General features: G+C 39.5%; 1 protein-coding gene across 4 annotated transcripts in view; it reads right to left on the bottom strand.

Annotated features, from left to right (window-relative positions):
- Nucleotides 1-26,614, bottom strand: part of OLFM2 (olfactomedin 2) — a 206,168-nt gene that overhangs the window by 154,638 nt on the left and 24,916 nt on the right. The window contains exon 2 of one of the 4 annotated variants that reach the window (XM_058171562.1): nucleotides 4,146-4,165. The exons of the other annotated variants lie outside the window; for them this stretch is intronic. Within the exon in view, the coding sequence (XP_058027545.1) occupies nucleotides 4,146-4,165 (20 nt within the window). The remainder of the gene's footprint in view (nucleotides 1-4,145; nucleotides 4,166-26,614) is intronic. 4 annotated transcript variants of the gene reach the window in all.

The following is a 26,614-nucleotide window of genomic DNA, read 5'->3' as shown; positions in this document are numbered from 1 at the left end:
TTATCTGGTAGTGTACATTTACTTATTTGCAGTGTTGAAAACCAATTCTTCTTCATATGAAGGTTCTCTTGTTCACTTCATAAGCCCAGGATTTCCCTTAAAATCCAGCCCTGATGACATTATTTCATTGACTAGCAAGCTTTGATTTTTATTATACTAGGAGATTTGGCCATTGCAGTGTTAGTGGAACCCTTATTAACTTCTCTGCCTGAAGAGACCCTGAGGGTCAAACAAATAAAGCCCTAGATAACTTATTATATAGACCTTTAGTCATAACATTGCTGACATAAGGTGCTGGGAGGGTTACATGCAGCTGTAACAACTTGTCAGCCAATAACATCAGGCAGTAAAGCTCTGCTTGGTTGTTATATTCAAAGTAGCTCTCTTGGCCAGATGGGATTTGTAGCAGACATCCTAGTTTAAGAGGGCAGCTGAACTGATTCTAGGAAGAACATTAGCCACAGACAAGCAGATTCCAATGTTTTGTTGCTAATTTGCATATGCAAAATTGCCTTTCTGTGAAGGACCTACAATTCCTGTGAGCCAGGAATTCAACACACTCACAAGCCTATGAACAGAAAAAGAAGCTATTCCACTGCCAATTGAAATAATGTAATGGAAAATAGACCACACATATGTACGCAACAAGTGATTATCTCCCCTTCCCTGGATTTGTTAAAGCATCAGCTAGACAGCCATCTGTCAAGAATATTTTAATTTGAATTCCTGCACTGGTGCCTCCCCCCTCCATCTGCATGATTTCCTGTAAAGTATTAAACCAAGTTCATAGTAGTCAGATTCAGCTAGTCCTTGGCTTACGATGCAACTGCACCCACAATTATGGGTGTACATCATAGTAGTCATTAAGCAGATCATCCCGTACTATAACTGTGACTGATTTTACAATCTTTTTGTAGGAGATGACTAGGCTGAGCTTGAGGGAGGGTCCAATGCACTGTGAATCCCCGCGCACCTACAAGAGATCTACATCCAGCCACCTTGAATTCCTTTGGCTGTTACCTACCACCAATTTGCTTTGATTTTTAGTAGCTCAGATTCTTGTAGAGAGCTAAAGCTTGCAATAAATCTTTATACTCATTTCAACTGCCCAAATCTCCTGCTCGACACTTTTCTGCGGTGGTTGTTCAGTGAACCCATTGTTTGCTATGGGCCTTTTTTTTCTGCTGCAAATTGGAAATAAATGTCAGTTTTCAGCAAAATGTTACAAAATGACATAAATTGCAGTCATATAACCATGGATGCTGCAAATGGCCATTAATGCGGGCCAACTGCTGAGCACCCAAACTATGGGTCATCAGAGCTTCAAATCCAGGTTGTAAATATCTTTCTTTTTTGGGGGGAGGGGGATACAATGGAAACTTGAACGGTTGTTGAGTGTCCAATCATAAGTCAATGACTACTTGTATGTAATCAGTTTTGGAAAACTCTCCAAAATAATTTGGACTGCTCCAGGTTTTGAAAAGGTGTATCAATAAATCACCATATCATCCCGCTGGGATTGGACCACCCCCCCACCTGTGCTAGCAGAGGCAGCATGTTGCGAGCCCCATTAGCCCCATTATGCCCAGCTGGCAGGGTTCAGGAGAAGGGCCTTCTCTGCTGTTGCACGTGCCCTCCAGTACATCTTGCCCCTCAGAATGATGTCGGCTACAACCTTCCTGACCTTCCATAAGAGCATAAAGACCTGGCTCTGCCACTTAGCTTGGGCTCCAATGGAGGAGCATCACAGTGAAGGTGATTGACAGGTTAATAACAGATGCCACCTCCCCCCCCTCCTGTTCCTGCCTTCCCCATCTTTTAACTGGGCTGCAGTGTTTGTCTTTTTGTATTAACTTATTTATGTCTTTTATGCCTATATAGTTTATATCTTTTATTATTGTAAGCTGCCCAGATTTACCCTGAGATGAGGGGTAACCTATAAACCTAACTAATTAAACAAACAAACAAATAGAAAACAAACAAACAAATAAACAAAATCTATTGTGAATATAGCATGTTCTTCTTTTGGAACCATCCAAACCTAAACCCAAGAATTCCCGTTGCAACAATTTCTTCATCTCACAGCCAAAGCATCCCTGGCAAGTTAATTGTGTCTCGTATTTCTCTTCTTGGTGGGGTCACGATAGCCCCAGTCAACGAAAACCCATATGAGAACTTATTTTGTTGCTATAGATGTACACCTCCTTGCCTGTGTACAGATGCATCCAAGACAGCTTGGCTAAATCTTTGCAATGGCAACTCATAAACCCTAACGACATTAATCTGTACCATTGACCTGAGATAGCCATATCTCATTGTAATGATTGCTTAAGCAATACAAATTAGATGACCTGACTGGCATTTTTCACTTCTTGCCCTGACAGGGAAAATTAATTTGATGTACAGCCATCAATTATGCATGTCAGGAAAGGTTTCATGTGGAGAGTTCAATGCCTGTTACTCTTAAATCATAGACGGCGCCACACTGTCCTTTCTATTATCTAATAATGTATGACACCAATTCTATTTTGTCCCATAAACTGAGTGGTCCCACAAAGGAGATTAACCAGTTTGCTATACAATACCACCATGCTTTATTGCCCATCCGAATTATCTCCCCAGAAACAATGTGGCAGTCAGCAGGATGAATGGCAGAAAACAGGCAGGAGTCTAGTGAGGACAACCCGTAAAGAAATTCTGCACCAAGACTATCGGTTTTATTTGCAGAAGTAATGCATAGCACACACATTTATACCTTCTCATTTTTCATCATCTGATTCCCAACCACTGGAAAGTTCACTTTAAGCCTTCCATAGGAGGAGAGGTTTCATCACAAACTATAGGCTTCATTTACAAGCAATAGGAGCTGAACATCTGTTGCCTTTTAAAATCTGAATTGGGCTATCATAAATTCTCTTTCTATTACGTATACAGGTAGTCCTCGAACAGTTCACTTAGTGACCGTTTGAAGTTACAACGGCACTGAAAAATGTGACTTATGACCCTTTTTCACATTTATGACCGTTGCAGCATCCCCATTGTCATGTGATTTACATTCGAATGTTGACAACTGACTCACATTTATGACGGTTTCAGAATCCTGGGGTCATCGGATCACCTTGTGTGACTTTCTGACAAACAAAGTCAATGGGGAAACCAGATTCACTTAACAACCATCTTAGCAATTTCACAGCTGCAGTGATTCACTTAACAAATGTGGCAAGAAAAGTCGTAAAATGGGGCAAATCTCCCCCTTAGCAATATAAATTTCAGGCTCCATTGCGCTCATAAGTTGAAGACTACCTTTATAAAGAGCATAGTAAGGAATCTAGTGCAGATAGTGTTCAACAAAATATATTTTTGTTTTGCAGACAGGAATTTGAAATTTAGTGCATCAGGGTTATAACTAGGAGATCCTAGACCAGGAGTGTCACACTCAATTTCATTGAGGGCCACAACAGGGTTGTGTTTGACCTTGGAGGGCTGAGGTGGGTGTGTCCAGGGTGGGCGTGGCTAGCTCAATGTCACTCGTGTCATGGGTGCCTGTTGTGGCCCAAGCACTCTGCCAGAGAAAATGGGCTCCCGAGCTCAGTTTCTGGCTGCAACAGCCATATGCAACCCTCTGCCAGTGAAAACTGAGTTCACGAGGGCTGTATATGATCCTCCTGAGCTCCATTTTCACTGGCAGAAGCAATGCAGGTCATTCCTTCACTGTTTCCAGAGTGGCCCCGTGGGCCAGATCTAAGCAACCCATGGGCCAAATATGGTCCATGGGCCTTGAGTTTGACACCCCTGTCCTAGAATAATCCTTCCCTTCTACATCATGTTTACCATTGCTTAATTATTTATTGGATATGTGCCCCCCTGTCTCATATAATGACACCAGGCAGCTCAGAAACCATAAAACATATTTTAAAAACATACCCTACCCACCTTCAGGCACCAAAGCAAAAATTTTCTTAGCTCAACCCTACATCATAGCCCAATGTTTGGGGGAAGAGGCAAGTCATCATGGCTGTGCAGATGGCTAAACAGGCAGAGGACCTTCTGATATCTGGTGGGAAACTGTTCCAAAGGACCAGGTTAGCCACAGAGAAGTCATGCCTTCAAGGTTCCATCAGATGGCAACATTTAAGGGAGGGGACTTGGAGTGCACCCATCCTGTCTAACCTAGTAAGATGGGCAGATGCCCTCAAGAAGAGGTGGTCCCACAAGTAGTCTGACCCTGTGCCATGTTGAGTGTTAAACTAGCATCTTGAACCGAACCTGGAAAGCAACTGCAAGCCAGTGCAGTCATACAGCAGTGATTTTACTTGGATGAGTAAAGTACTTTTAGGTCGGTCTGTTTGTCTATCTGTCTTCTATACCACCTCAATCAAATTACACTTGGTGGCTTACATAGAATATAAAAAATGTTGAAACAGCCACAGTCTGATTAAACCTGAAAGCAGTTCTTCGGAACATAAAAAGGGGGGAGGAGAGAGAGGGAGGGAGGGAGGGAGGGAGAAAAAAAGAAGAAAGCCACAGCTCTAAAGCTCTCCCAACAAGTCCAGTCTTCCACAATTTCCAAAAAGTCATTACAGAAGAGGCTAGTCTGATGTCCTCTTCCAAGATGCTGACTTTATATTGTTTGAATTTTTTTATGATTCCTGTATCAATAAATATTTGTACATTGCTGCATGTAACCTGCTTAATGTCAAAATTATTGAAGTGGCATGAAAACATTCACAATACACACATGCTGATTGCTAGGGAAATGAACCACCAATGCCTTGTGCTTCCTTGCACTTGCTTGTTTTTTATTTTATTATTTTATTTTCTCATTAAATTGTTATGCTGCCTGTCTCCCCTACAAGGTGACTCTGGGTGGCCTACAAGTTATGAAACAAGGGGAAAATAGTGAAAATGTTATTTACCTATATATTAAATTATTATATTTTATTCTAATTTCATTTTAATTTCTATTTTATTCCAACTTCATTTTAAATTGTGTTTTATTCCAATCTCATTTCAAATTGTTTTTATCGGATTTTGGCCATCATTTGCGTTTGGAACTCTGCACTTTGATATGGCCTATGGGCTAGTCAATAAACTATGTATAAATAATTAGATATTAAAGCCTTAAAATACACAGATATTAATAAAAACTATACTAAAGCCAAAACAAAGACAGCTAAGTCATTGCTGTTATTGGTTGCTTTTAGAGCCCTAAGCATGTGAAGAAGGCTGTATGCGACAAACTCAGGGAAAACTCCATAGTCTCTACAAAAAATCCCAAAATCTTCAACCAAAAACTGTCTACTATTGACCTCACCCCATTCCTAAGAGGACTATAAGGGGCGTGCATAAGAGCACAAAAGTGCCTACACTTCCTGTCCTATAGTTCTCTTTATTATTTCTAATTAATATAGCTATGCATATCCTTTACTTATATATATATATATATATATATATATGTAGGTCTTTGGTTATTCAGGTTTTCTCCTGTGTAAAATTGGAAGTGTCTTGGCGACGTTTCGACGAAGGCTTCAGCTTCGTGCTTCTGGGAGCAATGTGTGATTGCAAGATGACGAATGAGGCTCCCAGAAGCACGAAGCTGAAGCCTGAAGATGACGAATGAGACTTCATCGAACGTCGCCAAGACACTTCCAATTTTACACGGAACAAAACCCGAACAACCAAAGACCTACATACAAACACCCGTGAAAACCTCAGAAAACATATATATATAAATATATATATATATATAGGTCTTTGGTTATTCGGGTTTTCTCCCACGTAAAATTGGAAGTGTCTTGGCGACGTTTCGACGAAGTCTCATTCGTCATCTTCAGGCTTCAGCTTCGTGCTTCTGGGAGCAATGTGTGATCGCAGCTGTTTCTTCCTTTTAACTGCTAGTGGGGGTTTGAACTGATTGGGTGGGAGCTTGGCTGTGCTCTGATTGGATGGGGTTTTTTTGTGCTCTGATTGGCTGGGGGTGTGTCCTGTTTGGGTGGGGGCTTGGTTGTGCTCAGTTTTGTCTGTGTTGCAGGGGGATTTGAGCTGGTGAGCTGCATAGCTGTTGTTTGGTGAGCTGCATAGCTGCATAGCTGTTGAAACGTCGCCAAGACACTTCCAATTTTACACGGGAGAAAACCCGAACAACCAAAGACCTACATACAAACACCCGTGAAAACCTCAGAAAACAAATATATATATATATATATATGTATGTATGTATGTATGTATGTATGTATGTATGTATATATGTATGTATATATATATATTTCATCATATATTTTTCTTTTTTTACTATGACAATGTTTATGTATACTCTTGTGACAAAATCAAATAATAATAAAAAAAAACACACTCTGGCTCCCTTAGTGCCTCAGGAGTGAGATGCAGAACAAAATGGAGACCCCTGTGCAGCTGCTAAGTACTACAAAAGATGTTGCATCACCAAGAGAGGCAACACCTACCTCCTCACTGCTTCAGGAACATCTACATTTTCTTGCAAATTCATGCCATGCTGTGTCCCTTAATAACAGTATATTGCTACTAGCCACTTTTCTCTCTCTCGTGCACACACACACTCTTTTAATTGCATTGATTTTTATAAATAATGCAAAAGTAAAACAAAACTTGAACGTTCTATTCTACTGGGAAAAAAGGCCATGTACTTGAGAAAACAGAAGGAAAACAACCGGAAAATAATGACAATACAAATACAATCCAGTTAACCATGTACAAGTAGTCCTTGACTTACAACAGTTCATTTAGTGACCGTTCGAAACTACAAGGGCACTAAACAAAGTGACCCATGACCGACACTTAGGACCATTGCAGCGTCCCCATGGTCAGGTGATGAAAATTCAGATGCTTGGCAACTGCTAATTATAAGAAAGATAAATAAAAAACAAAAACTAGACCATCCTAGTACCAATTTAAGAAACAAAAGCATGATATTCAGTGGAGAATATGTCAATATCCTTGAGCATTCCTCAGGAAGCCTAGAGTTCTTCATGGAAAATCTTGGTTTTGGTAACAAGTGTACACAGTAGGTGAAATGTACTAAAGCAGATTTATTAATTTGTTGGTTTGTTAAATTTTTATGTCACCCATCTCCCCTGTAAGGTGACTCTGGATGGCACAAAAATTTAGAAAATTAACATCTAAAAAGTTGGAATGGAGGAAACGAAGAGCTGAGGCCAAAAGGTCGGATTCTTCTCTCTTCGTAAAGACTAAATGAATCCCCAGTCATTTTGCATAGCCTGATCTCCCGTTTGTCATTTGCAGCTTAAGGCTCTTGGGAGACACTGTGACCTCCTCGCTTCACTCACTGCCAGTTCTTCTGGGCCTGCATCTTAAGCAGGGAGGGCTCAAAGGCAGAGCACATATTTTGCATGTCCAGCATGACAGGTCAAGTCTTGTCCTAAGGGTTACAAAGCTACCATATTATGAAGGTCACTATTAATATCTCCAGTGAGCTGTGGCCAGAGGTGACACTGTTGGCTTAAATGGCAGTGGGATTCCTACACAAATTTAGAGATTTTGGCCTAAGGCTCCTATAAACTGTAGTCGGCTGGCCCAATTAAACATAGCCAGTCAGTAGTGGCTGAATCCAATATCCCTGGCTCAGGAATTTCTGTGCCACTTATGCCATATTTATCATCGTTGTTATTTTTTTTAATATCCTTCGCGGATGTTTTAAATTATTTTCTATCAGTGTAAACAGCCAAGAGTCAAAATGATTTACGTAGGGTGTCATTACAATAAATAAACAAATACATACATTGATTTGGGGTCTGCAGGAGCATTTGTTTAGCACACATCCTCTCCTTAAGTTCCTATCCTATATTGCCTAGTTAGTTCTCCATCTCCCTAACCTGACAGAAGTAAGTTTTACTCCATTTTTCTATCCTTGGTTTACTATACACTGCCACTTCTATCCATCCTGCTCCTAGTCTAATCACCATGTTTTGCTTCCCTTGTGGAGCTACATTAATATTTATTACTTAGTGCATGATGGGAACATGAAAGAAGAGAAGTAAACATATATAAACAGTCCACGTAATTATAAGTAAAACTTCTATGGGGATATGGCAGTAGCCTCATAATTGGATATCCAATTCAGCTATCCAGACGTTGCTGGCGTTGCTTCTTGTAGATCTTCTAGGAACCATAGAATGCACATCATGGGCAATCTTGCACAATTTGTTTAATAGTTTGCATATCAGTACCACAATCGCGACAAGGGGAATCTTTCCTTCCCACTGAGACAGGGCAGTGGCACGTCTTTCAGTATCACCCTTAATTCTGTTCGATTTTGACCAGCAAAATGAAACAGGTCAAAATCAGGTGGTTTAGTAGAGGACTCACTAATGGTCCAGAAGAAAGTACCTTCAACCATTCCTCTCTCCAGGCATTCTCAGGTTTAAACTGGGTAGATGTTAAGTGAATAGCTTTTTTCCAAGCTGGCCTATGGGATTGCAATGTTGTGATGGGCTGCACATTGTCTTGGTGAATTCTTTTAAAGAGGGACTTGTTGTTCAGCATCCTTGACCATTGCCAAATGAGAGCTTGTTGTCTGTGGGGAGTATGATATCGCTGGGCAGTATGATATTCCTAAGAACTGGTAACTAGTGTACAGGAGTGGGATACAACATAACAGAGGTGATACATATTGTCTGGCAAAGTTGAACATCAACCATTTGGGTGTGGATGCTCTTAAGCCACACATTGGCACAATATTCAGCTGTGAGATAAACTAAAGCCAAGACTGTTGTTCGCAGGGTGTTAGCATCAGCACCCCAGGATGTTCCAGCCAGTCTGTTGTGGCTTTTGTTGTGGCTTTTTTTTTGCTTGTTGTGGCTTTTCGATTTTACAGCTATTTTTCCCAGTTATTGCTGGAAGGTTAGTGATGTCTCCAGGTACTTTGGAGAGTTATTACATTGTAAAATATGGTTCTGGAACTTCACTGAAGACTGGTAATTTGCATACCTATTGCTGAGGTGGAATGTGGCTACTTCTGTTTTTCTTAAGCTTGGTTGAAGGCATCACTGAACCACAGATGTTCTATTCTGTTCTGTTCTGTTCTGTTCTGTTCTGTTCTGTTCTATTCCACTCCACTCCATTCCATTCCAATATTATATTCCATTCCATTCCATTCCACTCCAATAATATATTCCATTGCAATATTATATTCCATTCCACTCCAATATTATATTCCATTCCAATATTCCATTCCATTCCATTCCACTCCATTCCATTCCATTCCAATATTATATTCCATTGCAATATTATATTCCATTCCATTCCATTCCACTCCACTCTACTCCACTCCATTCCACTCCAATATTATTTTCCATTGCAATATTATATTCCATTCCATTCCACTCCAATATTATATTCTATTCCAATATAATATTCCATTCCGATATTATATTATATTCCATTCCATTCCATTCCAATATATATTCCATTCCATTCCATTCCACTCCACTCCACTCCACTCCATTACAATATTCCGTTCCATTCCGTTCTATTCCATTCCATTCCACTTGTACACACACACACACACACACACACACACACCACAGCTCTCAACACTTGTAATGTTCATAAGCATTCCACAACATCATAGTGGTTCAATCTGGGACAGAAATTTTCCTCCACGGTGCATTTATAGATGCAGCACTATCACAAGCTTGACAATTCCCCGCTCTCTTCTTTTCTCTTCTTGTCTCTTTCAGGGTTTATTTAATCCATGTTCCCTTAAAATAGGGCACTTTTCCTCTATAACATTTCCTTGTTTAACAGTGAGGGAGAAAATCAGTCCAATTCTTTCAGCTTAATGCCCAATTTCCCTCTTCCCCAGACAGAGATGCCAAATACTTCCAAGTGAAGTCAACTGAAAATTGAGAAAGGAAGCCCTAAAGGGCAAGGCATAAAAGAAGACGTTTGGTCCTGATATAATTGCTACTATTATTATTTACCAGAGGCTTGCAAATATAATTCTTTGACACACAAAGCTAATCATATTATGAAATCAAATTTTGGAAAAAGTTAGCATTTTGCTCCCCACCACTATTAGCGTATGCATATGTACTATACTGCATATGGTACATATGCATATGATCAGAGTCTAGTTCAAATATCAATTGAAGCATTAAATATACAAGATCATCTTAGAGGCAATTTTCAGTCTAGGAGCCTGAAGTTCACTAGCCATTAATTTATTAGCTGGCATGTGATGCAGTGATGGCTACTTGTATAGAATATATTTTAAAAGGAGCAGAATAGTTTATGGCTCATAAACCTCCCAAGTCAGAAGCACTAAGACAATGAATACTAGTTACCAGAGAATGGTCACAGGAGAGCAGCAGAACATTATTTACTCATTCTTAAGTTACTGTCCCATCTTTCCACTTTTCTCATCACCATAAAATAAAATGCAAACCAATAAATTGGAGCATAATCAAATAAAAGCACATTGGTTATAAACTCCCTTCAATGCAAACAAGAAATAAACAGCGACCACCTGCTAAAATATATTTCAGCAATTTCCAAGTCTGTTTAAAGGCTTAAAATCTATATCGGTGTCTTTGCTTCTCTTGACAGGGTGTGCCAGAGCTTGGGAGCAACTATTGAGGAGGCTCTCTCTGTGCTTCTAGAGATGAAGAGACATGGAGAGAGAAAAACCTCCTCTTCTAAATTAAAATTCAGAGTGGGATCCTATGAGAGAATATGGTCTTTCAGAGAGCTTAGTCCTAGCCACATAAAATCTAGCTTTCTGAACCATTTTGGGTGACAGATTGATCTCCAATGAACACATGTGATGCAGCAGTCCCACTCTCTCTAGAAATAGGAGCCTTCAAACTTGGCAACTTTAAGACTTGTGGACTTCAACTCTCAGAGTTTCTCAGCCAACTGAGGAATTCAGTGGAGTTGAAGTCCACAAGTCTTAAAGCTGGCAAGCTTGGAGATTCCTGTTCTAGAACAAGCTCTACCTCCATTGACTGACAGCAGTACTCTAATCCAAAGGGTTTTGGTATTTTTTTAAAAGACAGGTACACAATCGATTGTCCAAATAAGATGCATCCAAAACAGATGTCATTATGGCCAAACCTAAGATTTTCAGAAGAAGGCGTAGTGGCAGTGGTGGGATTCAAGTAATTTAACAACCGGTTCTCTGCCCTAATGATTTCTTCCAACAACCAGTTTGCCAGACTACTCAGAAAGTTAACAACCGGTTCTCCCGAAGTGGTGCGAACTGGCTGAATCCCACCACTGCGTAGTGGCATACCAATATTAGCTATGCAAATGCCACCCTGACTACCTCCAAATCCTGGATATTTAATTTTACAGCTGAAACCACAACAATGCCAGAATTGTTCAAGAGAAGCAGATCTTTTCAACTGACCATACATATTTCTGTCTTGTCTATATTATGCATCAATACTAGCTAGACTCACCAACCCATTTATTTAACCAACCTATTTATTTATTTGAAAAAATGTATGAACACCTATATTTTGTTTGCTACACATGGCAGCTAATACACAAATAATAAAATAATAAAATGCAAGAATAAAACTCAAGCACATTACCAGTGCCATGACGTTAACTTCTCAGGTATAACACACACACAAAAATGCTGGACACATCTTCCATCCTGAGGGAAAAGCCAGGTTTTAATGGCTTTCTGGAAGGCAAGGATAGGCAAATCTAATGCTTTATAGAATGAACAATTGTCTGCATTTGAACATATGAAATTGTAAAGTTCAGTCAGATGATCATTATGAACATTGGAACTTCAAATGACCTGAACATTGGAACTTATATATAAATATGCTTATACCTCCTAATATTTACTCATATATATGTTTATATACTATATAAATTTTTTGTATGACACTTATATATATTGTTGTGACAAAATAAATAAATAAAAATAAATAAATAAATAAACTTCAAATGCAGATTGTAAGTTTCCTTTTTCAAATCAGTCATAGCTTTGCTAAGCAACCAGTCATACATTGGGGACTACTGTATTTCATAGAACTGTATAGAAATGTAATTATAAATAAATCGACCATGGTATCCTGCTGCGCCGGCTGGAGGGATTGGGAGTGAGAGGCACCGTTTATCGGTGGTTCTCCTCCTATCTCTCCGACCGGACGCAGACGGTGTTGGCGGGGGCAGAGGTCGGCTCGGCGCCTCACTTGTGGGTGCCGCAGGGCGATTCTCTCGCCTTCTGTTCAACATCTACATGAAGCCGCTGGGTGAGATCATCAGTGGCTTCGTGTGAGGTACCAGCTGTACGCTGATGACACCCAGCTGTACTTTTCCACACCGGGCCACCCCAATGAAGCTATCAAGTGCTGTCCCGTGTCTGGAAGCCGACGGGTCTGGATGGGGAGAAACAGGCTCAAGCTCAATCCTCCAAGACGGAGTGGTTGTGGATGCCGGCATCCCGCACAGTCAGCTGAGTCCACGGCTGACTGTTGGGAGCGAGTCATTGGCCCCGATGGAGAGGGTGCGCAACTTGGGCGTTCTCCTGGATGAACGGGCTGTCTTTGAAGACCACCTGACGGCCGCCTCCAGGAGAGCTTTCCACCAGGTTCGCCTGGTGGGCCAGCTGCGCCCCTTTCTAGACCGGGATGCCTTATGCACAGTCACTCATGCCCTTGTGACGTCTCGTCTGGATTACTGCAATGCTCTCTACATGGGGCTCCCCTTGAGGGGCATCCGGAGGCTTCAGTTAGTCCAGAATGCAGCTGCGCGGGTGATAGAGGGAGCCCCTCGTGGCTCCCACGTGACACCTATCCTGCGCAGGCTGCACTGGCTACCTGTGGCCTTCCGGGTGCGCTTCAAGGTGTTGGTGAACGTCTTCAAAGCGCTCCATGGCATAGGGCCGGGCTATCTACGGACCGCCTGCTGCTACCGAATACCTCTCACCGACCCGTGCGCTCTCACAGAGAGGGACTCCTCAGGGTGCCGTCGGCGCGACAGTGTCGTCTGGCGACGCCCAGGGGAAGGGCCTTCTCTGTGGGGGCTCCCGCCCTCTGGAACGAACTCCCCCCAGGACTCCGTCAACTTCCGGACCTCCGAACCTTTCGTCGCGAGCTTAAAACTCACCTATTCATCTGCGCTGGACTGGGTTAGTTTTTAAACTTATGGGTTTTTAATGGGTTTTATTCTAAATTTTAATCATGGCCAATTTAATAAGTTTTTTAATTATATTTTAATCGTATTTATATTGTATTATTTTGTATTTTTTATCAGGCTGTGAACCGCCCTGAGTCCTTCGGGAGAAGGGCGGTATAAAAATTTAAATAAATAAATAAATAAATAAATAATAAATAAATAAAATAAATAAACTGTTCAGAGGTGTCTTGACATTCTAAGGTTTAAATATATGCCCTAGTTTACCCCCAAGTCTCCTTGCAATGCCATAGTGCCAGTACGTCCATAAACTCAAAAGTCATGGATATTGAGTTTTAGATTTTATAAGGAGATCTGCAATAAAATATTGTAGAAGACAATACTCACTACTACTTATTCGATGAAGTCTATGACAATTTGCCGCAGCCAATTTGCCAAAATCAACTCACCGTGAGATTACTTGCCATGGCCATCTGGCTCTGGCATCTTGCTGCAGGACAGCTCACCACAGGACAAGAGTTACACTAATATCGAAGAAATAGTGTCGTTTCATGTGAACGATAACCATTAAAATAATTTTTAATTTATTTTAAATAATTAAATTGAATTGTTAAATTGTCCCAAGGTGAGTTGATCGTGGTGAGCTGGCTGCGGCGAGTTGTCCTGGCAAGTTGTCCATGGTGAATTGTCCCATTCCATATTCAGTGGGCCTTAAGCAAATTCAGACTTAAACAGATCTTTTTGTAGGCTTTCCCTATTTTTTTCCCATTTCTTCATGTTTGGAAATTCTTTAGATCTGGTGATATTTATTTATTTATTTATTTATTTATTTATTTATTTATTTATTTATTTATTTATTTATTTGAAACATTTATACAGCCAACTGGGTGGCACTCCCTCAGGAGTGGTGCTATTGCAAATTAAAACCACTTAATCCTCAATTCTAAATTAAGAGAGTCCTTGTTGAGAGAAAGTAATATGAAAAAGGCGACCAATTAGCTTGTATTTTTTTAAGTGGCAGTCCCAATATCAGCCATAAGTTTAAAATGCCAGATAATCAGAAAATTACCAGGGCCATGCAACCAAAACAGCCATTCAATATAACTAGTTCAATACTAAGTTAATTTTTTTCTGAAGATGCATCTATCAAAAGACTGTCTACGAGGAAAATAATACAAATTAGATTTGTTTGATCAAGGTAAATAATAATTACTTTCATGTATGATTGCAGTCTTCATTTCATGCAAAAAATGAGATAGTTTCTCCTGGGTGCCCAGTAATTTTTAGATTTTAAATTAGAATCTAAATAAGTAGCATCTTCTGCAGAATGATACTTATACCTGTGATGAAGGGGGGAATCAGAGGTGGTATTCAGCAGGTTCTGACCAGTTCTAGAGAACTGGTAGCACAAATTTTGAATAGTTCGAAGAACCAGTAAATATCACCTCTGACTGGCCCCACCCCCATCTATTCTCTGCCTTCCAAGTCTGAGCTGATCGGGAGGAAATGGGGATTTTGCAGTAACCTTCCCCTGGAGTGGGGTAGGAATGGAGATTTTACAGTATCCTTCTCCTGGAGTGGGGTGGGAATGGAGATTTTACAGTATCCTTCCCCTGCCACGCCCATCAAGCCATGCCCACCAAGCCACACTATGCCCAAGCCACGCCCACAGAACTGGTAGTAAAAAAAATTGAATCCCACCACTGGGGGGAATCATTCATATTTATATTTATATTTCCTTTTTCTTTATTTTATTTTTATTTTTTCCTTCCATTTTCACTGTTCTATTTTTTTTCCTTTTCTGCACTTTCTAATTGTTTTTTTGAGTTTGCATATATCTTTTACTTTTTATCTTTTTAATTGTCCTGTTTAATAAAAGTACTCTAAAACACAATATGGTACTTTGTGGACTTTTCGCTAAAAACGTTTCAAAAATAAACCAGGTATTTTTGCTTTTGTTAATTAACCAGTGTTGAGTATGGGCAGAGAAGAGAAAGAAGAGAAAGTAAGTGTTTAACTATTGAAAAAAGATCAGAACCTGCTTTTTAATTTTTTTTTCTTGTCTGTACTTTTTCATACATCTTTTTTCTTAACTTTGTTTTACATCCATTCATGTTTATGTCTTTCATGTAAAGAAACCAATAAAAATTATCCCTCCTCTCAAAAAGAAACAAAACAACCATAAACATGTCATTCTACTTTGTTATTATGAATGTTGCTCGCACACTGTGGAAGTTCCTTAATTCCAGCAGAGAGAGAGCAATACAAAGATTATTGAATGCCAAAATCCTCATTATATCACCACCAATGTTTTTTTAACAGAACATAGCCATTAGGATTGGGACTTCACTAGATTTCTAGTGGAGACTCAGCCAATGCAAAGAAGAATCATTCTAATTATATGACCAGCATACCTTTTAAATTAATTGTATTTTGGCAGAGGTATTGCAGAACCCAAGCTGATCTTATGACGAATGATACATTCTGTAAAAAATAAAAATAAAAATGGAAATCTCAAATGCTGCAAAGGTTGATGTTCATTTCCAAGGATGTCACGAAATCCCACTTAGGCTCCCCAATTTTTAGAAAATAAAAATAATGGGTAATTTAGGCCCCGGTTTTCTTTGGGAGCATCTACTCATGCCCCATACAACAACAACAACAACAACAAAATATCTTGTGTAAATTGGGTGGTAGGGAACAATCTCATCCATTACCTTTGCATCTTGAGGGAGATAGGCAGTCTAAAAACATGAAAGAAACAGATATTTTGTCGGTGAATATATATGAATGAATGAATGAATGAATGAATGAATGAATGAATGAATGAATGAATGAAATATTCTCTTTGGTAGTCAGGCTTCACACCACTCACCAGTGAATCACATCTCTCCTGATTCTTAATCTCTCACTCAGAAGATTCTCAGACATGACTCACCAAAATTAGAAACTTTATTGCAGACAAGAATGAAGCCTTAACACAAAAATAGACTGTGTTGCTGAACAAAGAAATAAGAGCCTTTATGCACCAGAGTTTAACTCTCTGATTGAAATGAAAAGCTACTGTACTTCACTCTCCAAACAACTACAGGAATAGCTAGGAAAGGGGAGGATCTTCAAACTTCAGCCTACATTATGTAATTGTTGTTTCACCTCAAATTTTATTTAGGCCACTGAGCAACATTTTCCCTTTCCAAACTGCCTCCACACCTACTTCACAGACATACCTCTTGCTATCAAACTGACACTTTCAGAGAACATTCATTTCATTAGTAATTTTTGTTTCCTCGGTGATAGGTTCCTGGACCACTTTTGATGCCTTCTAGTTGTAGCAAATTTTCCTGACTTCTCAGCTAGTCCGGTTTTGAATGATGCTTGCTGGGAACATTTACAGTTTCATTTTAATATATTTGGAAAGCACTAGCTGTGAGAGACTGATCTTATGGACCATCTGCCTCCATTCAAACTATGCTTACCAAATGGAACCTCAGGATGAGAGGCTAATAGACAGGGAGGTTCTTGAAGTTAGTTTCATTTGAATATTTAAAACACTGGGGAAAATCTCTTTAGTTAGGCTTTGGGAAAAAAGAAACAGTGATCAGTTTTTTATTTTATTTATTTATTTCATCAAGCATATATTTTATAACAGATACAAGTGTATAACATAATTATAAATACATGTAAAGGATACGAATAAAAGAAAACATTAGGACAGGAACGGTAGGTACACTGGTGCACTTATACAGACCTCTTAGGAATGGGGTGATGTCTACAGTAGACAGTCTAAGATAAAAGTTTTGGGGATTTGGAGAAGAAAGCACAGAGTCGGGTAGTGCATTCCAGGCGTTGACAACTCTGTTACTGAAGTCATATTTTCTGCAGTCTAGTTTGGATCTGTTTACCATGAGTTTGTATCTATTGTATGCTCTTCTATTGTTTTGGTTGAAGCTGAAGTATTCATTGGCTGGTAGGACATTGTAGTAGATGATTTTATGTACTATGCTTAGGTCAGTTTTGTTGCTTTAGATGCTAAGATGCTAAATAATTTGATGCAAGTTATTAAAAAAATTTTAGACTGTGCAGAAATGAATAGATTAACTTTGATGATTAAAGAAAGAGAGGATTCAGAATATTTTAAGATATGGGATCAATTTTACCATCGGCTAGAAAAAAGATACAGATAAGCATCTAACAGTTATGTAAGAAAATGGTATAATTAGAATATTGTACTTGTGGAAAAAATTGTAACAGATTAAATGTAAATGAAGATAGAAGAAACAACAAAAAGGTGAAGTCAAGGAGAAAACACCGAGATGCAACATGGAAAAAATGACTGATGTATTAAATGTTTGTTTGTGTATAAAATAAAATAAAAATTATTCAAATAATAATAATAATCTGATGCACAACTACTTTTATTGTATTCATTTCTAGCAAATGTATCAGGCAATGTTTGTTTTAATAGTGAAACTCCCATTAAGCTGTAACTGTTTATGGACAAACAGACTGTCTGAATTGGCAGGCTCCCAGTCTGCTGAATCTCTCTGAGAAATCTCTCTGAGATTTCTAGTATACACAATGTGTATACAATTCCCAAGCTACATCTATAAGAGCTGCTTTATCTTGTAGCTTTAGGAAAGATTGAAAGACCTGCTTTTTGGATTGTACACTTTCTTGTCTCCACGCAACAGGGGAAGCATCCTTTGGGTTCCTTTGAAATATCGAACTGTTGAGTGGGGAAAAGGAAGAGAGGCAGTTTCAATGAGTGGTTACAACAACAAAAAAATGATCCTGTCATTTTCCCCCTTAAACTGTGAGTTCCATCTATCACCAATTTATTACTCAGAGCCACCAACTCCTGTCTTAGGGGCAAGGACACAAAATAAAAAGTAACAGTGATATTCATCCAGATAATGGATTACAGGCTCTGGAACCTGGGCTGAGATTCCATAACCCACTGTTTTGCTGAGTTTTAGATTGCTGTTGTCAGCTTCCTCAAAGAAGAAAATTAGCAACTGAAATTCCATTTTGTTGGATAGCAAACAAGCCGAACAACCTTCCTGATGAGGGCCTAATGTATCTCAATAGTAATTGCCCCACTTGAAAAAAATAAATCACATTACAAAAACACTTTTCTTCTGCTTCATTCTGTCCATGGATATACAGCAATCTTTTTCAAACTCATGCAGTTGAGATATGTTGGACTAAAATTCTTATGATTAATATTTCCCCAAAGGCTATCCTGGTTAGCAATTACATGTAATCCAACACATCTGGAACTCTGTTAGAGTAACAATGGGATAAAGGCCATATAAGAAATGGAACAAATGTACATTTGTCCCACTCTGATTATTTTGGAGTTAAACAGCATTACTGTTCAAATCAGTAGTGCTTTAATTTAGAAATTCATTTTGGAAAAATGCATTCTAAATTGAATTGATTTTAGGAATTGGACAGGCAAATTAACTTAACTGCAGAAGGGCACAAAAGCCCTAGTTTCAAATCAGTTCAGAAAATCAAATTGGTCTCATTCAGTGTTTCAGGTTAAAGTACTGAAATAAATCAGCCCAATTTTATGAATAGATTTTGGTAATCAAATCTGATCATTTGAATTTGAGCTGATTCACACAAATCTGTTATTCCGTCTTAGATAAACTGATTGATGCAAGGACATTTTTCTTTCTCCATCACTAGTCTTTGCATACTACATAAAATAACAGGCCTGTGCCCAAAGAATGAGACCCTTTGTCAAAACAACAGTAACCATAAAACTCTCTTGCATCAATCTGGGCAGGGTAGTATCATGCCAACCATGGTACAACAGAAAAGCAGTTTTCAAAGCAATAGAAGCAGTTCTTAAAAAGTTTGGTTAAAGTTCTCTAAAGGATCTACTATCCCTGCTACTTTCATCCCTTTCTGCCATTCTGTGCATTTTGAGGACACAAACCATTTCAAACTGAATCCCAAGGTAACTTGGATTGGTTTCTCCTTGACGCACAGATAAAATCACACTCTCTTCATATCCCACATCTCCAAGTCAAATGATGGAAGTTATCAGTTACAGATTTTATATAGTGGTTTGTTTTGTGTTGCTTTTAATGTGTTTTTATCAGCTGTTGGTCACACAGACTTGTGACAATGAGCTGGGCAGTCAATGGAATGGAATGGGAATCAAAGTAGATTTTAACAAACTTAATTTTATACAGTTAGCAATTTGTATAAGTTTTCTGTTATCTTAAGGGGTGGGGTTGCCACCAAATTTTGGCTTAGGAAAACTCAGTGGCCTGGAAAAACTCCATAGTGCTGTTACATCTATATAAAAAAATAAAATAATGTCTTTGTTTTCTGTTCTTTCTTTCTTTTCTCTGAACCACTATTATCAGATACATACCTTCCCTAGACATTTTCCCATCCACACCATTACAATAGTGACACTATACTAATGTGATAGTCCATGTCACAAAGGATGCACTAATTCAATTCAGCCATTGTTTATGGCACCCTTCGTTCATATTGCCCAAAGAGAGGAGGAATAAGTCTATAATCCACATTTCCTTCTCTATATCAATATCCTGTTCAAATCCTATTTGAAGCTTTTCGTGACCTTAAGGTAAAACTTTCATTTCACTCCCAACACAGTCACTCTTTTTTACTTACATAATTTTCTTATTTTCTTCTCTCTCCCCCATTTTTGGCCTCTTGACACCAATGATTACTTAGTTTATGGGTCAATTGTTAGTCAATGGTCAGTTAGTGTATGGGGGAAAGCTAAAATACTGAAATAGCTTTTAGGATGATTTTTTTTACAGATTCATGTGTATGTCTGTGCAAATCCTTTGAAAAAAGTATTTAGAATACACTGAGTATGACTGAAAAGCAGGCTATGAAAGAGAAATTTGGATCCTCCTTGGGAACATTTTAACAGCAAAACTCCAGCCCAAGGAATAACCCAGTCTATTCTTTCTAATAGTTGTCGATTTAAGTATGAAGAAAATGTACTCTCAGCAACCAATTCCCATGTGGAGACTATTTCCTACCAAATACTTCTTTACTTTATCAATCAGGTGTCTTCAGATTTGGACTCATTCCTATCATAAGAAGAAAATTTTAAAAAGTAGCAGTCAGGGAGGACAACTGAAGAGCTACAGGTTGGGGAATTATTGTAGAGCAGTGAAAGCTAAATGTCTATTTTTATTATTATATGTCTAAATTATATGCCTAAGTATTTAGACATGTTTGTAAATAGTTCATGCAATCCTTTTAGCCCTGCCAGTTATCTAAACCAAATTATTGTCCCCAAACTAAGGAGGGCCTTAATTTTTGCATGATTCAACACACTTGCCTTGTGCTTTAAGAGGGGAAATACAAATGTATTCCATTAAAATCCAGACTATGCCCATCCAGAGAAGGAACCAATGAAACTGCCATTTTTTAAAATTACCGTATTTTTCAGTGTATAGGACGCACTTCCACTCCCCCACCCCCAAAGTGGGTGAAAATGTCTGTGCGTCTTTCAGAGCAAATCCTGTCAAAGCCCCGCCCACCTGCCAGCCCCCACCATTTGGTTTCTGCCTCCCAGCAATTTGCCTCCTTGCAACAAACAGCAAACAACCTAGTCAGTTTCAGCACAGCCTGGTTTGGCATGAGCAGCTGATTGGCGGTTGGATCTGCCTCTCAGAATACCACTTATCAACTGTTCCAGGCTTCAGGGATCACCACTGCCTATCGCCACCTCCACATTTCGGCCCATTGCAGGAGATGGAGATAGGTGGTGGCGGCAATCCTCACCACCCGCAACAGGCTGAAAATGGGGCTCATGGAGGCCGAAAACAGGACACAGAGAGCCAAAAATTGGGTGCATGGAAGTGACAATAGGCAGGGTGGTGATGGATGGCGATGGCAGTGATGGGACATGGACAACAGATAGGTGGTATTCTGAGAGGCTGATCCAACTGCTAATCAGCTGCTTGTGCTAAATCAGGCTGTGCTGAAGCTGACCAAGCTGTTTGCTGCAAGGAGGAAAATTGCTGGGAGGCAGAGGAAGATTTTTATTTTTTTGTTTTCCTCCCCAAAAGCTAGGTGCTTCTTATAGTCCGGAGCCTCTTATAGTTTGAAAAATACAGTATACTGATCATTGTTTGCTGATACTTTCATAGAATAGAATAGAATAGAATAGAATAGAATAGAATAGAATAGAATAGAATAGAATTTTATTGGCCAAGTGTGATTGGGCACACAAGGAATTTGTCTTGGTGCATATGCTCTCAGTGTACATAAAAGAAAAGATAGGTTCATCAAGAATCATAAGGTACAACACTTAATGATAGTCATAGGGTACAAATAGGCAATCAGATCATACTAGGAAACCATCAATATAAATCATAAGGATACCAACAAGGTTACAGTCATAGTCATAAGTGGGAGGAGATGGGTGGTGGGAATGATGAGAAGATTAATAGTAGTGCAGACTTAGTAAATAGTTTGACAGTGTTGAGGGAATTATTTGTTTAGCAGAGTGATGGCCTTCGGAGAAAAACTGTTCTAGTGTCTAGTTGTTCTAGTGTGTAGTGCTCTATAGCGTCATTTTGAGTGTAGGAGTTGAAACAGTTTATGTCCAGGATGCGAGGGATCCGTAAATATTTTCACGGCCCTCTTTTTGACTCGTGCAGTATACAGGTCCTCAATGGAAGGCAGGTTGGTAGCAATGTTTTTTTTCCCCCTGCAGTTCTAATTATCCTCTGAAGTCTGTTTCTGTGTTGTTGGGTTGAAGAACCAAACCAGACAGTTATAGAGATGCAGATGACAGACTCAATAATAAATGCGTTAAATAATAAATAAATAATAAATGTGTTAAATCACATTTAACATGATTTCCTATCATTGTGATCAACTTTATGTAAAATCTTTATTTTTGGACTCAAGTGACTACATTTCTTTAAGTAAGATCAAATGTCACATAACATGTAATGCAGAGCAGTATGATGAATATAATTTTCTAATTAATGAATGAATATTAGTTTTACTTATGTGGTGTGTCTTATGGACTAGTCATCAATCACAATACAGAATCTCTCTTTTTCTCTTACTACGGAGAACTAAGGGTACACTTGCTAGTGGTACCTACTTATAATCTATAAGAGCATACAGCTTAACATATTACATAATCTTCCTGAACTGAACAATTAAAAAATAGAATGTTTGGTAAGAGTAGTACAGCTGATCATCTTTAAGGCAAATACTGAAGAATGTTTACCTTGAAATAAGTGTTAAGATAACTTTAACACATGGGGGTGGGAGTTGAGGAATTAAGGAAGAATGGACCAGACTATTTATTTTTCCATTGTAAGGTGTAAGCTTTGAGCAAGACTGTACAGACTGTAATAATTTATTTTGTGTTCTACAAACTTATATAATAACCATAAGAATGCAATGCCATCAAGAGCACACAGAGAAGAACTCTACTGACTAAGTTAGTGTTTTTGTATGCTAGGTATTAGGAATTTAAAGCAAACTACCGTAGAGCTGTGTAGAACAATCCCTATATAGAAACTATAATGTAGGTCTGAGTTTCTCATACACCACAATTGAGTTAAACCTTCTTCTATTAGGTGAACCACTAAGGATCTTTGAGAATTGACTATAAACCCTGTAGCTCAGCTCATGCAAGCTGCAGGACACATAATAATGCAGAGCTAAATATTTCACATTCACTGCAGAGCTGGAGGAAAAGTTTAATTATCACAAGAAGCATGGTGCCACCATCATTATATGCCTCATGACTCATTTCCCAGAAAGAGGTAAATATCCAAGCCTTATTCCATTATTTTCTTCATGTGTTTTTTCATGTGAGAATGGTAGAAAGAATACATTTGCTAACACATCTCTTCTTGTAGAAGAGAGCTTTTTCTTCTCTAAAGTTTTACCCTGAGATTTTAAGAGTCCTAACAGCAAACAAAAATTCTTCTCTTTCTTCAAGTATTCCACACCTAGGTGTCCTCTATATATGTTGGGGTGATGGGGGCTATGGCCCAACACACCTGGAAATTGCCAAGTAAAGAAAAGCTGTACTATACATTTCCTTGATCTTCCTGAACATCTCACTTCAGTGATATCAGGAAAAGCTCAGTAGAATATCTGATCCCACTCAGCTGCGTTCTACAAGTGCTGCCAAATATTCAGAGATCAGGGAAAGGCGGCAGAGCAGGGGTGCTATTCAGCAGGTTCTGACAGGTTCTGGAAAACCAGTAGCGGAAATTTTGAGTAGTTCAGAGAACTGGCAAATACCACCTCTGGTTGGCCCCAGAGTGAGGTGGGAATGGAGATTTTGCAATATCCTTCCCCCAGGAGTGGGGAGGGAATGGAGGATTTGCAGTATCCTCCCCTTAGAGTGGAGTGGGAATGGGGATTTTGCAGTATCCTTTCCCTGCCATGTCCACCAAGCCACACCCACTAAGCCATGCCACGCCCACCAAGCCACACCCACAGAACCGGTAGTAAAAAAAATTGAATTCCACCACTGCTGCAGAGGGATTAGTTCTGCTCTGGGGATTGGTGTACATGGACATTTCTGCACACTTCAACAGTTGCACTAAGTGGGCTTGAACAAACGGTGGCATCAGCTTGTTCCTATCCCAGCATTGAGGCAGTTGCAATGTCTTGCTCAGCTTCAGAGCTGGTAGTTTTCCAACTTGTGGTGGTATGAGCTTGGTTTTGCAGTTTCTTTGCTATCCTTTAATTCTATCTAGGAGACCTCTGTGATCCTATTAGGGCATGACCCCATCACTGGCTGCTGACTTCCATGATCATTTTCTGCATGTATGAGGTGAGGAATATGCCAGTGGTGGGTTTTAAATTTTTTTACTACTGGTTCTGTGGGTGTGGCTTGGTGGGCGTGGTATGGCTTGGTGGAAGTGGCTTGGTGGGCACGGCAGGGGAAGGATACTGCAAAATCCCCATTTCCTCCTGATCAACTGGGACTCGGGAGGCAGAGAATAGATGGGGATGGAGCCAGTCAGAATTTTTATTACCAGTTCTCTGAACTACTCAAAATTTTTGCTACCGGTTCTCCAGAACTGGTCAGAACCTGCTGAAACCCACCTCTGGAACATGCCCATGTAAAGCTGTGCTTTGTGAGGAAGCCTTCCGGGCATGAAATGAGTTCTTTCTGTATCTCCAATAAACAAAGCACCAGTTCAACCATTCTGATCCACATGTGCAAATAATGACAGGTTAGGCCAAAGGATAGCTGATTAAAGAACAGTGAATCACTGGTTTTTCTTTTTCTTTAACAGGTTCACTACTGGATGATCTGCATGTATTCCTGTATTCAAGTACAGAAAGAAAGATAAAACTGTATCTTCAGGAGTAAAGCAGCAATTACTTAAGGTCAGAATTCAGGGCTCTAGAGCCATGGTGGACTTTGCTCCGCTGCTAAAGAGAGTGGGAACCAGAGCCTCATATTATTTGCTAACATCAAATTTAAGCTATGTTCTGAACTAGTTCCAAGATGCATTTTCATCTACTTAGCAGACCAGGATGGGAAATTCATGTTATCCATGTGGTGCTTACCAGAAGGTGAGATGGAGAACCACTAAGAGAATTAAAAAAAAAAAAAAAGCTCCATGCAAGATCCTTGGTCTACCAGGCTAATTAGCACAGCCCAGGGGAAAGCGAGCGACACTTTACAATAATTGGGTAATCATTAGTCACTGTAAAATCATTAATCACAACAGGAGAGCACATTGCTAATGCAGCTCTAAGAGGCAGCATCAGCAGTGTTCTGGCTTAATGGATGGCTCAGTTAATGTGGTGTAGTGGAAACTGGGAGATGTAATTTAGAGATGGCAATTCACACTGTGCTGAAAAACAATCAGACATCCAAGGTCCATACGCTTGGTCATGTTGCCGTTTAGCTCATAAGAATGTATCCAAAAATGATCCAAAGGGTTTTATCACGGAAGGAAGGGTACACGTTGCAAAGACAAATAGAGGTATATTTATTGACGTTGATTTATTTGTAAAGTACCCTGCTACTGTAAATCATGCCCAAAGCAATATCTGAATATATGCCAATAAGTGGGGAAATGTAACAATATAAAGTATTAACAAATCCATATCAGATCATATGCAATCATAAAAAGCTGCATTTCAAAATATGAATCCAATACTTTGTGAATAATGGATTCATAAAACCAATATTGATTTTGTGTTCAACACCAAACAACTGAGTTGCATATAATTCTTCCCCAGTGAGGTTACTACAGTGAGGTTAATAAGCCTGTACAAAGGAGGTTGCGATCTACCTTGGCATATTGCTTTGCATATCAGAAGTGATACTATGCCTTGGCATTCAAAGTGAAACATCAGATATGACAATTTTTTCCTCACAGAGTTTAAAGGCACATAATGTTTGAGACTGCACAGATTCAGAAGACCACTGAAGGGGCAGAGAAGGAGCTAAAGCAAAGCAGATCTTTTCCAAACTGTAAATAAAAATATTTCATAGATTTGCTTTGATAAATGCCTCAGTCAAGTTATCCATATCAAGTCATACCATCCAGCGCAATCCAGTGTATCAACAGGCAGACAGAAGAAACATACCATATTTTTCACACTATAAGAAACACTTCCCCTCCCAAAAAAAGTGGGTGTAAATGTCTGTGTGTTTTATAGAGTGAATATTGCGGCAGGGAGGAGGGGGGTTGGTGTGATAGAATAGAATAGAATAGAATTTTATTGACCAAGTGTGATTGGACACACAAGGAATTTGTCTTGGTGCATATACTCTCAGTGTACATAAAAGAAAAGATACATTCATCAAGGTACAACATTTACAACACAATTGATGGTCAATATATCAATATAAATCATAAGGATTGCCAGCAACAAAGTTACAGTCATACAGTCATAAGTGGAAAGAGATTGGTGATGGGAACGATGAGAAGATTAATAGTACTGCAGATTTAGTAAGTAGTTTGATAGTGTTGAGGGAATTATTTGTTTAGCAGAGTGATGGCCTTCAGGAAAAAACTGTTCTTGTGTCTAGTTGTTCTGTTGTGCAGTGTTCTGTTGTGCACTGTCACCACTGCCACCATTCGCTGCCGCCAAGGAATGTTGGAGCCTTCATTGCCAAGTAGCTGATCAGCGGTTGGATTGGCCTCCCAGAATACCACTGATCAACTGTTCTATGGGGCATGAATCACTGCCGTCGCTGCTGCTGATCACCGGTGGCCAACCAATCGCTGGTGGTGGCGATTGATGGTGACGAATGGTAGCGAATGGCGAATGCTGGCATCGGCAGCGAGCTGCAGCAATAGGTGGTGGCGATGATCTCCGTTGCCTAAAACAGCTGATCAGCAGTACTGGGAGGTTGATCCAACTGCTGATCAGCTGCTCAGCAGCGAAAGCTCCAGCATTCCCTGGCAGCAGCAGCAGCTCAGCTGAGTTGACTGGGGGTGGGAGCAAC

The sequence above is a fragment of the Ahaetulla prasina genome, chromosome 2, assembly GCF_028640845.1.
Source record: "Ahaetulla prasina isolate Xishuangbanna chromosome 2, ASM2864084v1, whole genome shotgun sequence".
In the NCBI taxonomy this organism is placed as follows: Eukaryota; Metazoa; Chordata; class Lepidosauria; order Squamata; family Colubridae; genus Ahaetulla; species Ahaetulla prasina.
Note: the sequence above shows the minus strand (reverse complement) of the source record. Positions and strands in the feature narration are given on the sequence as shown.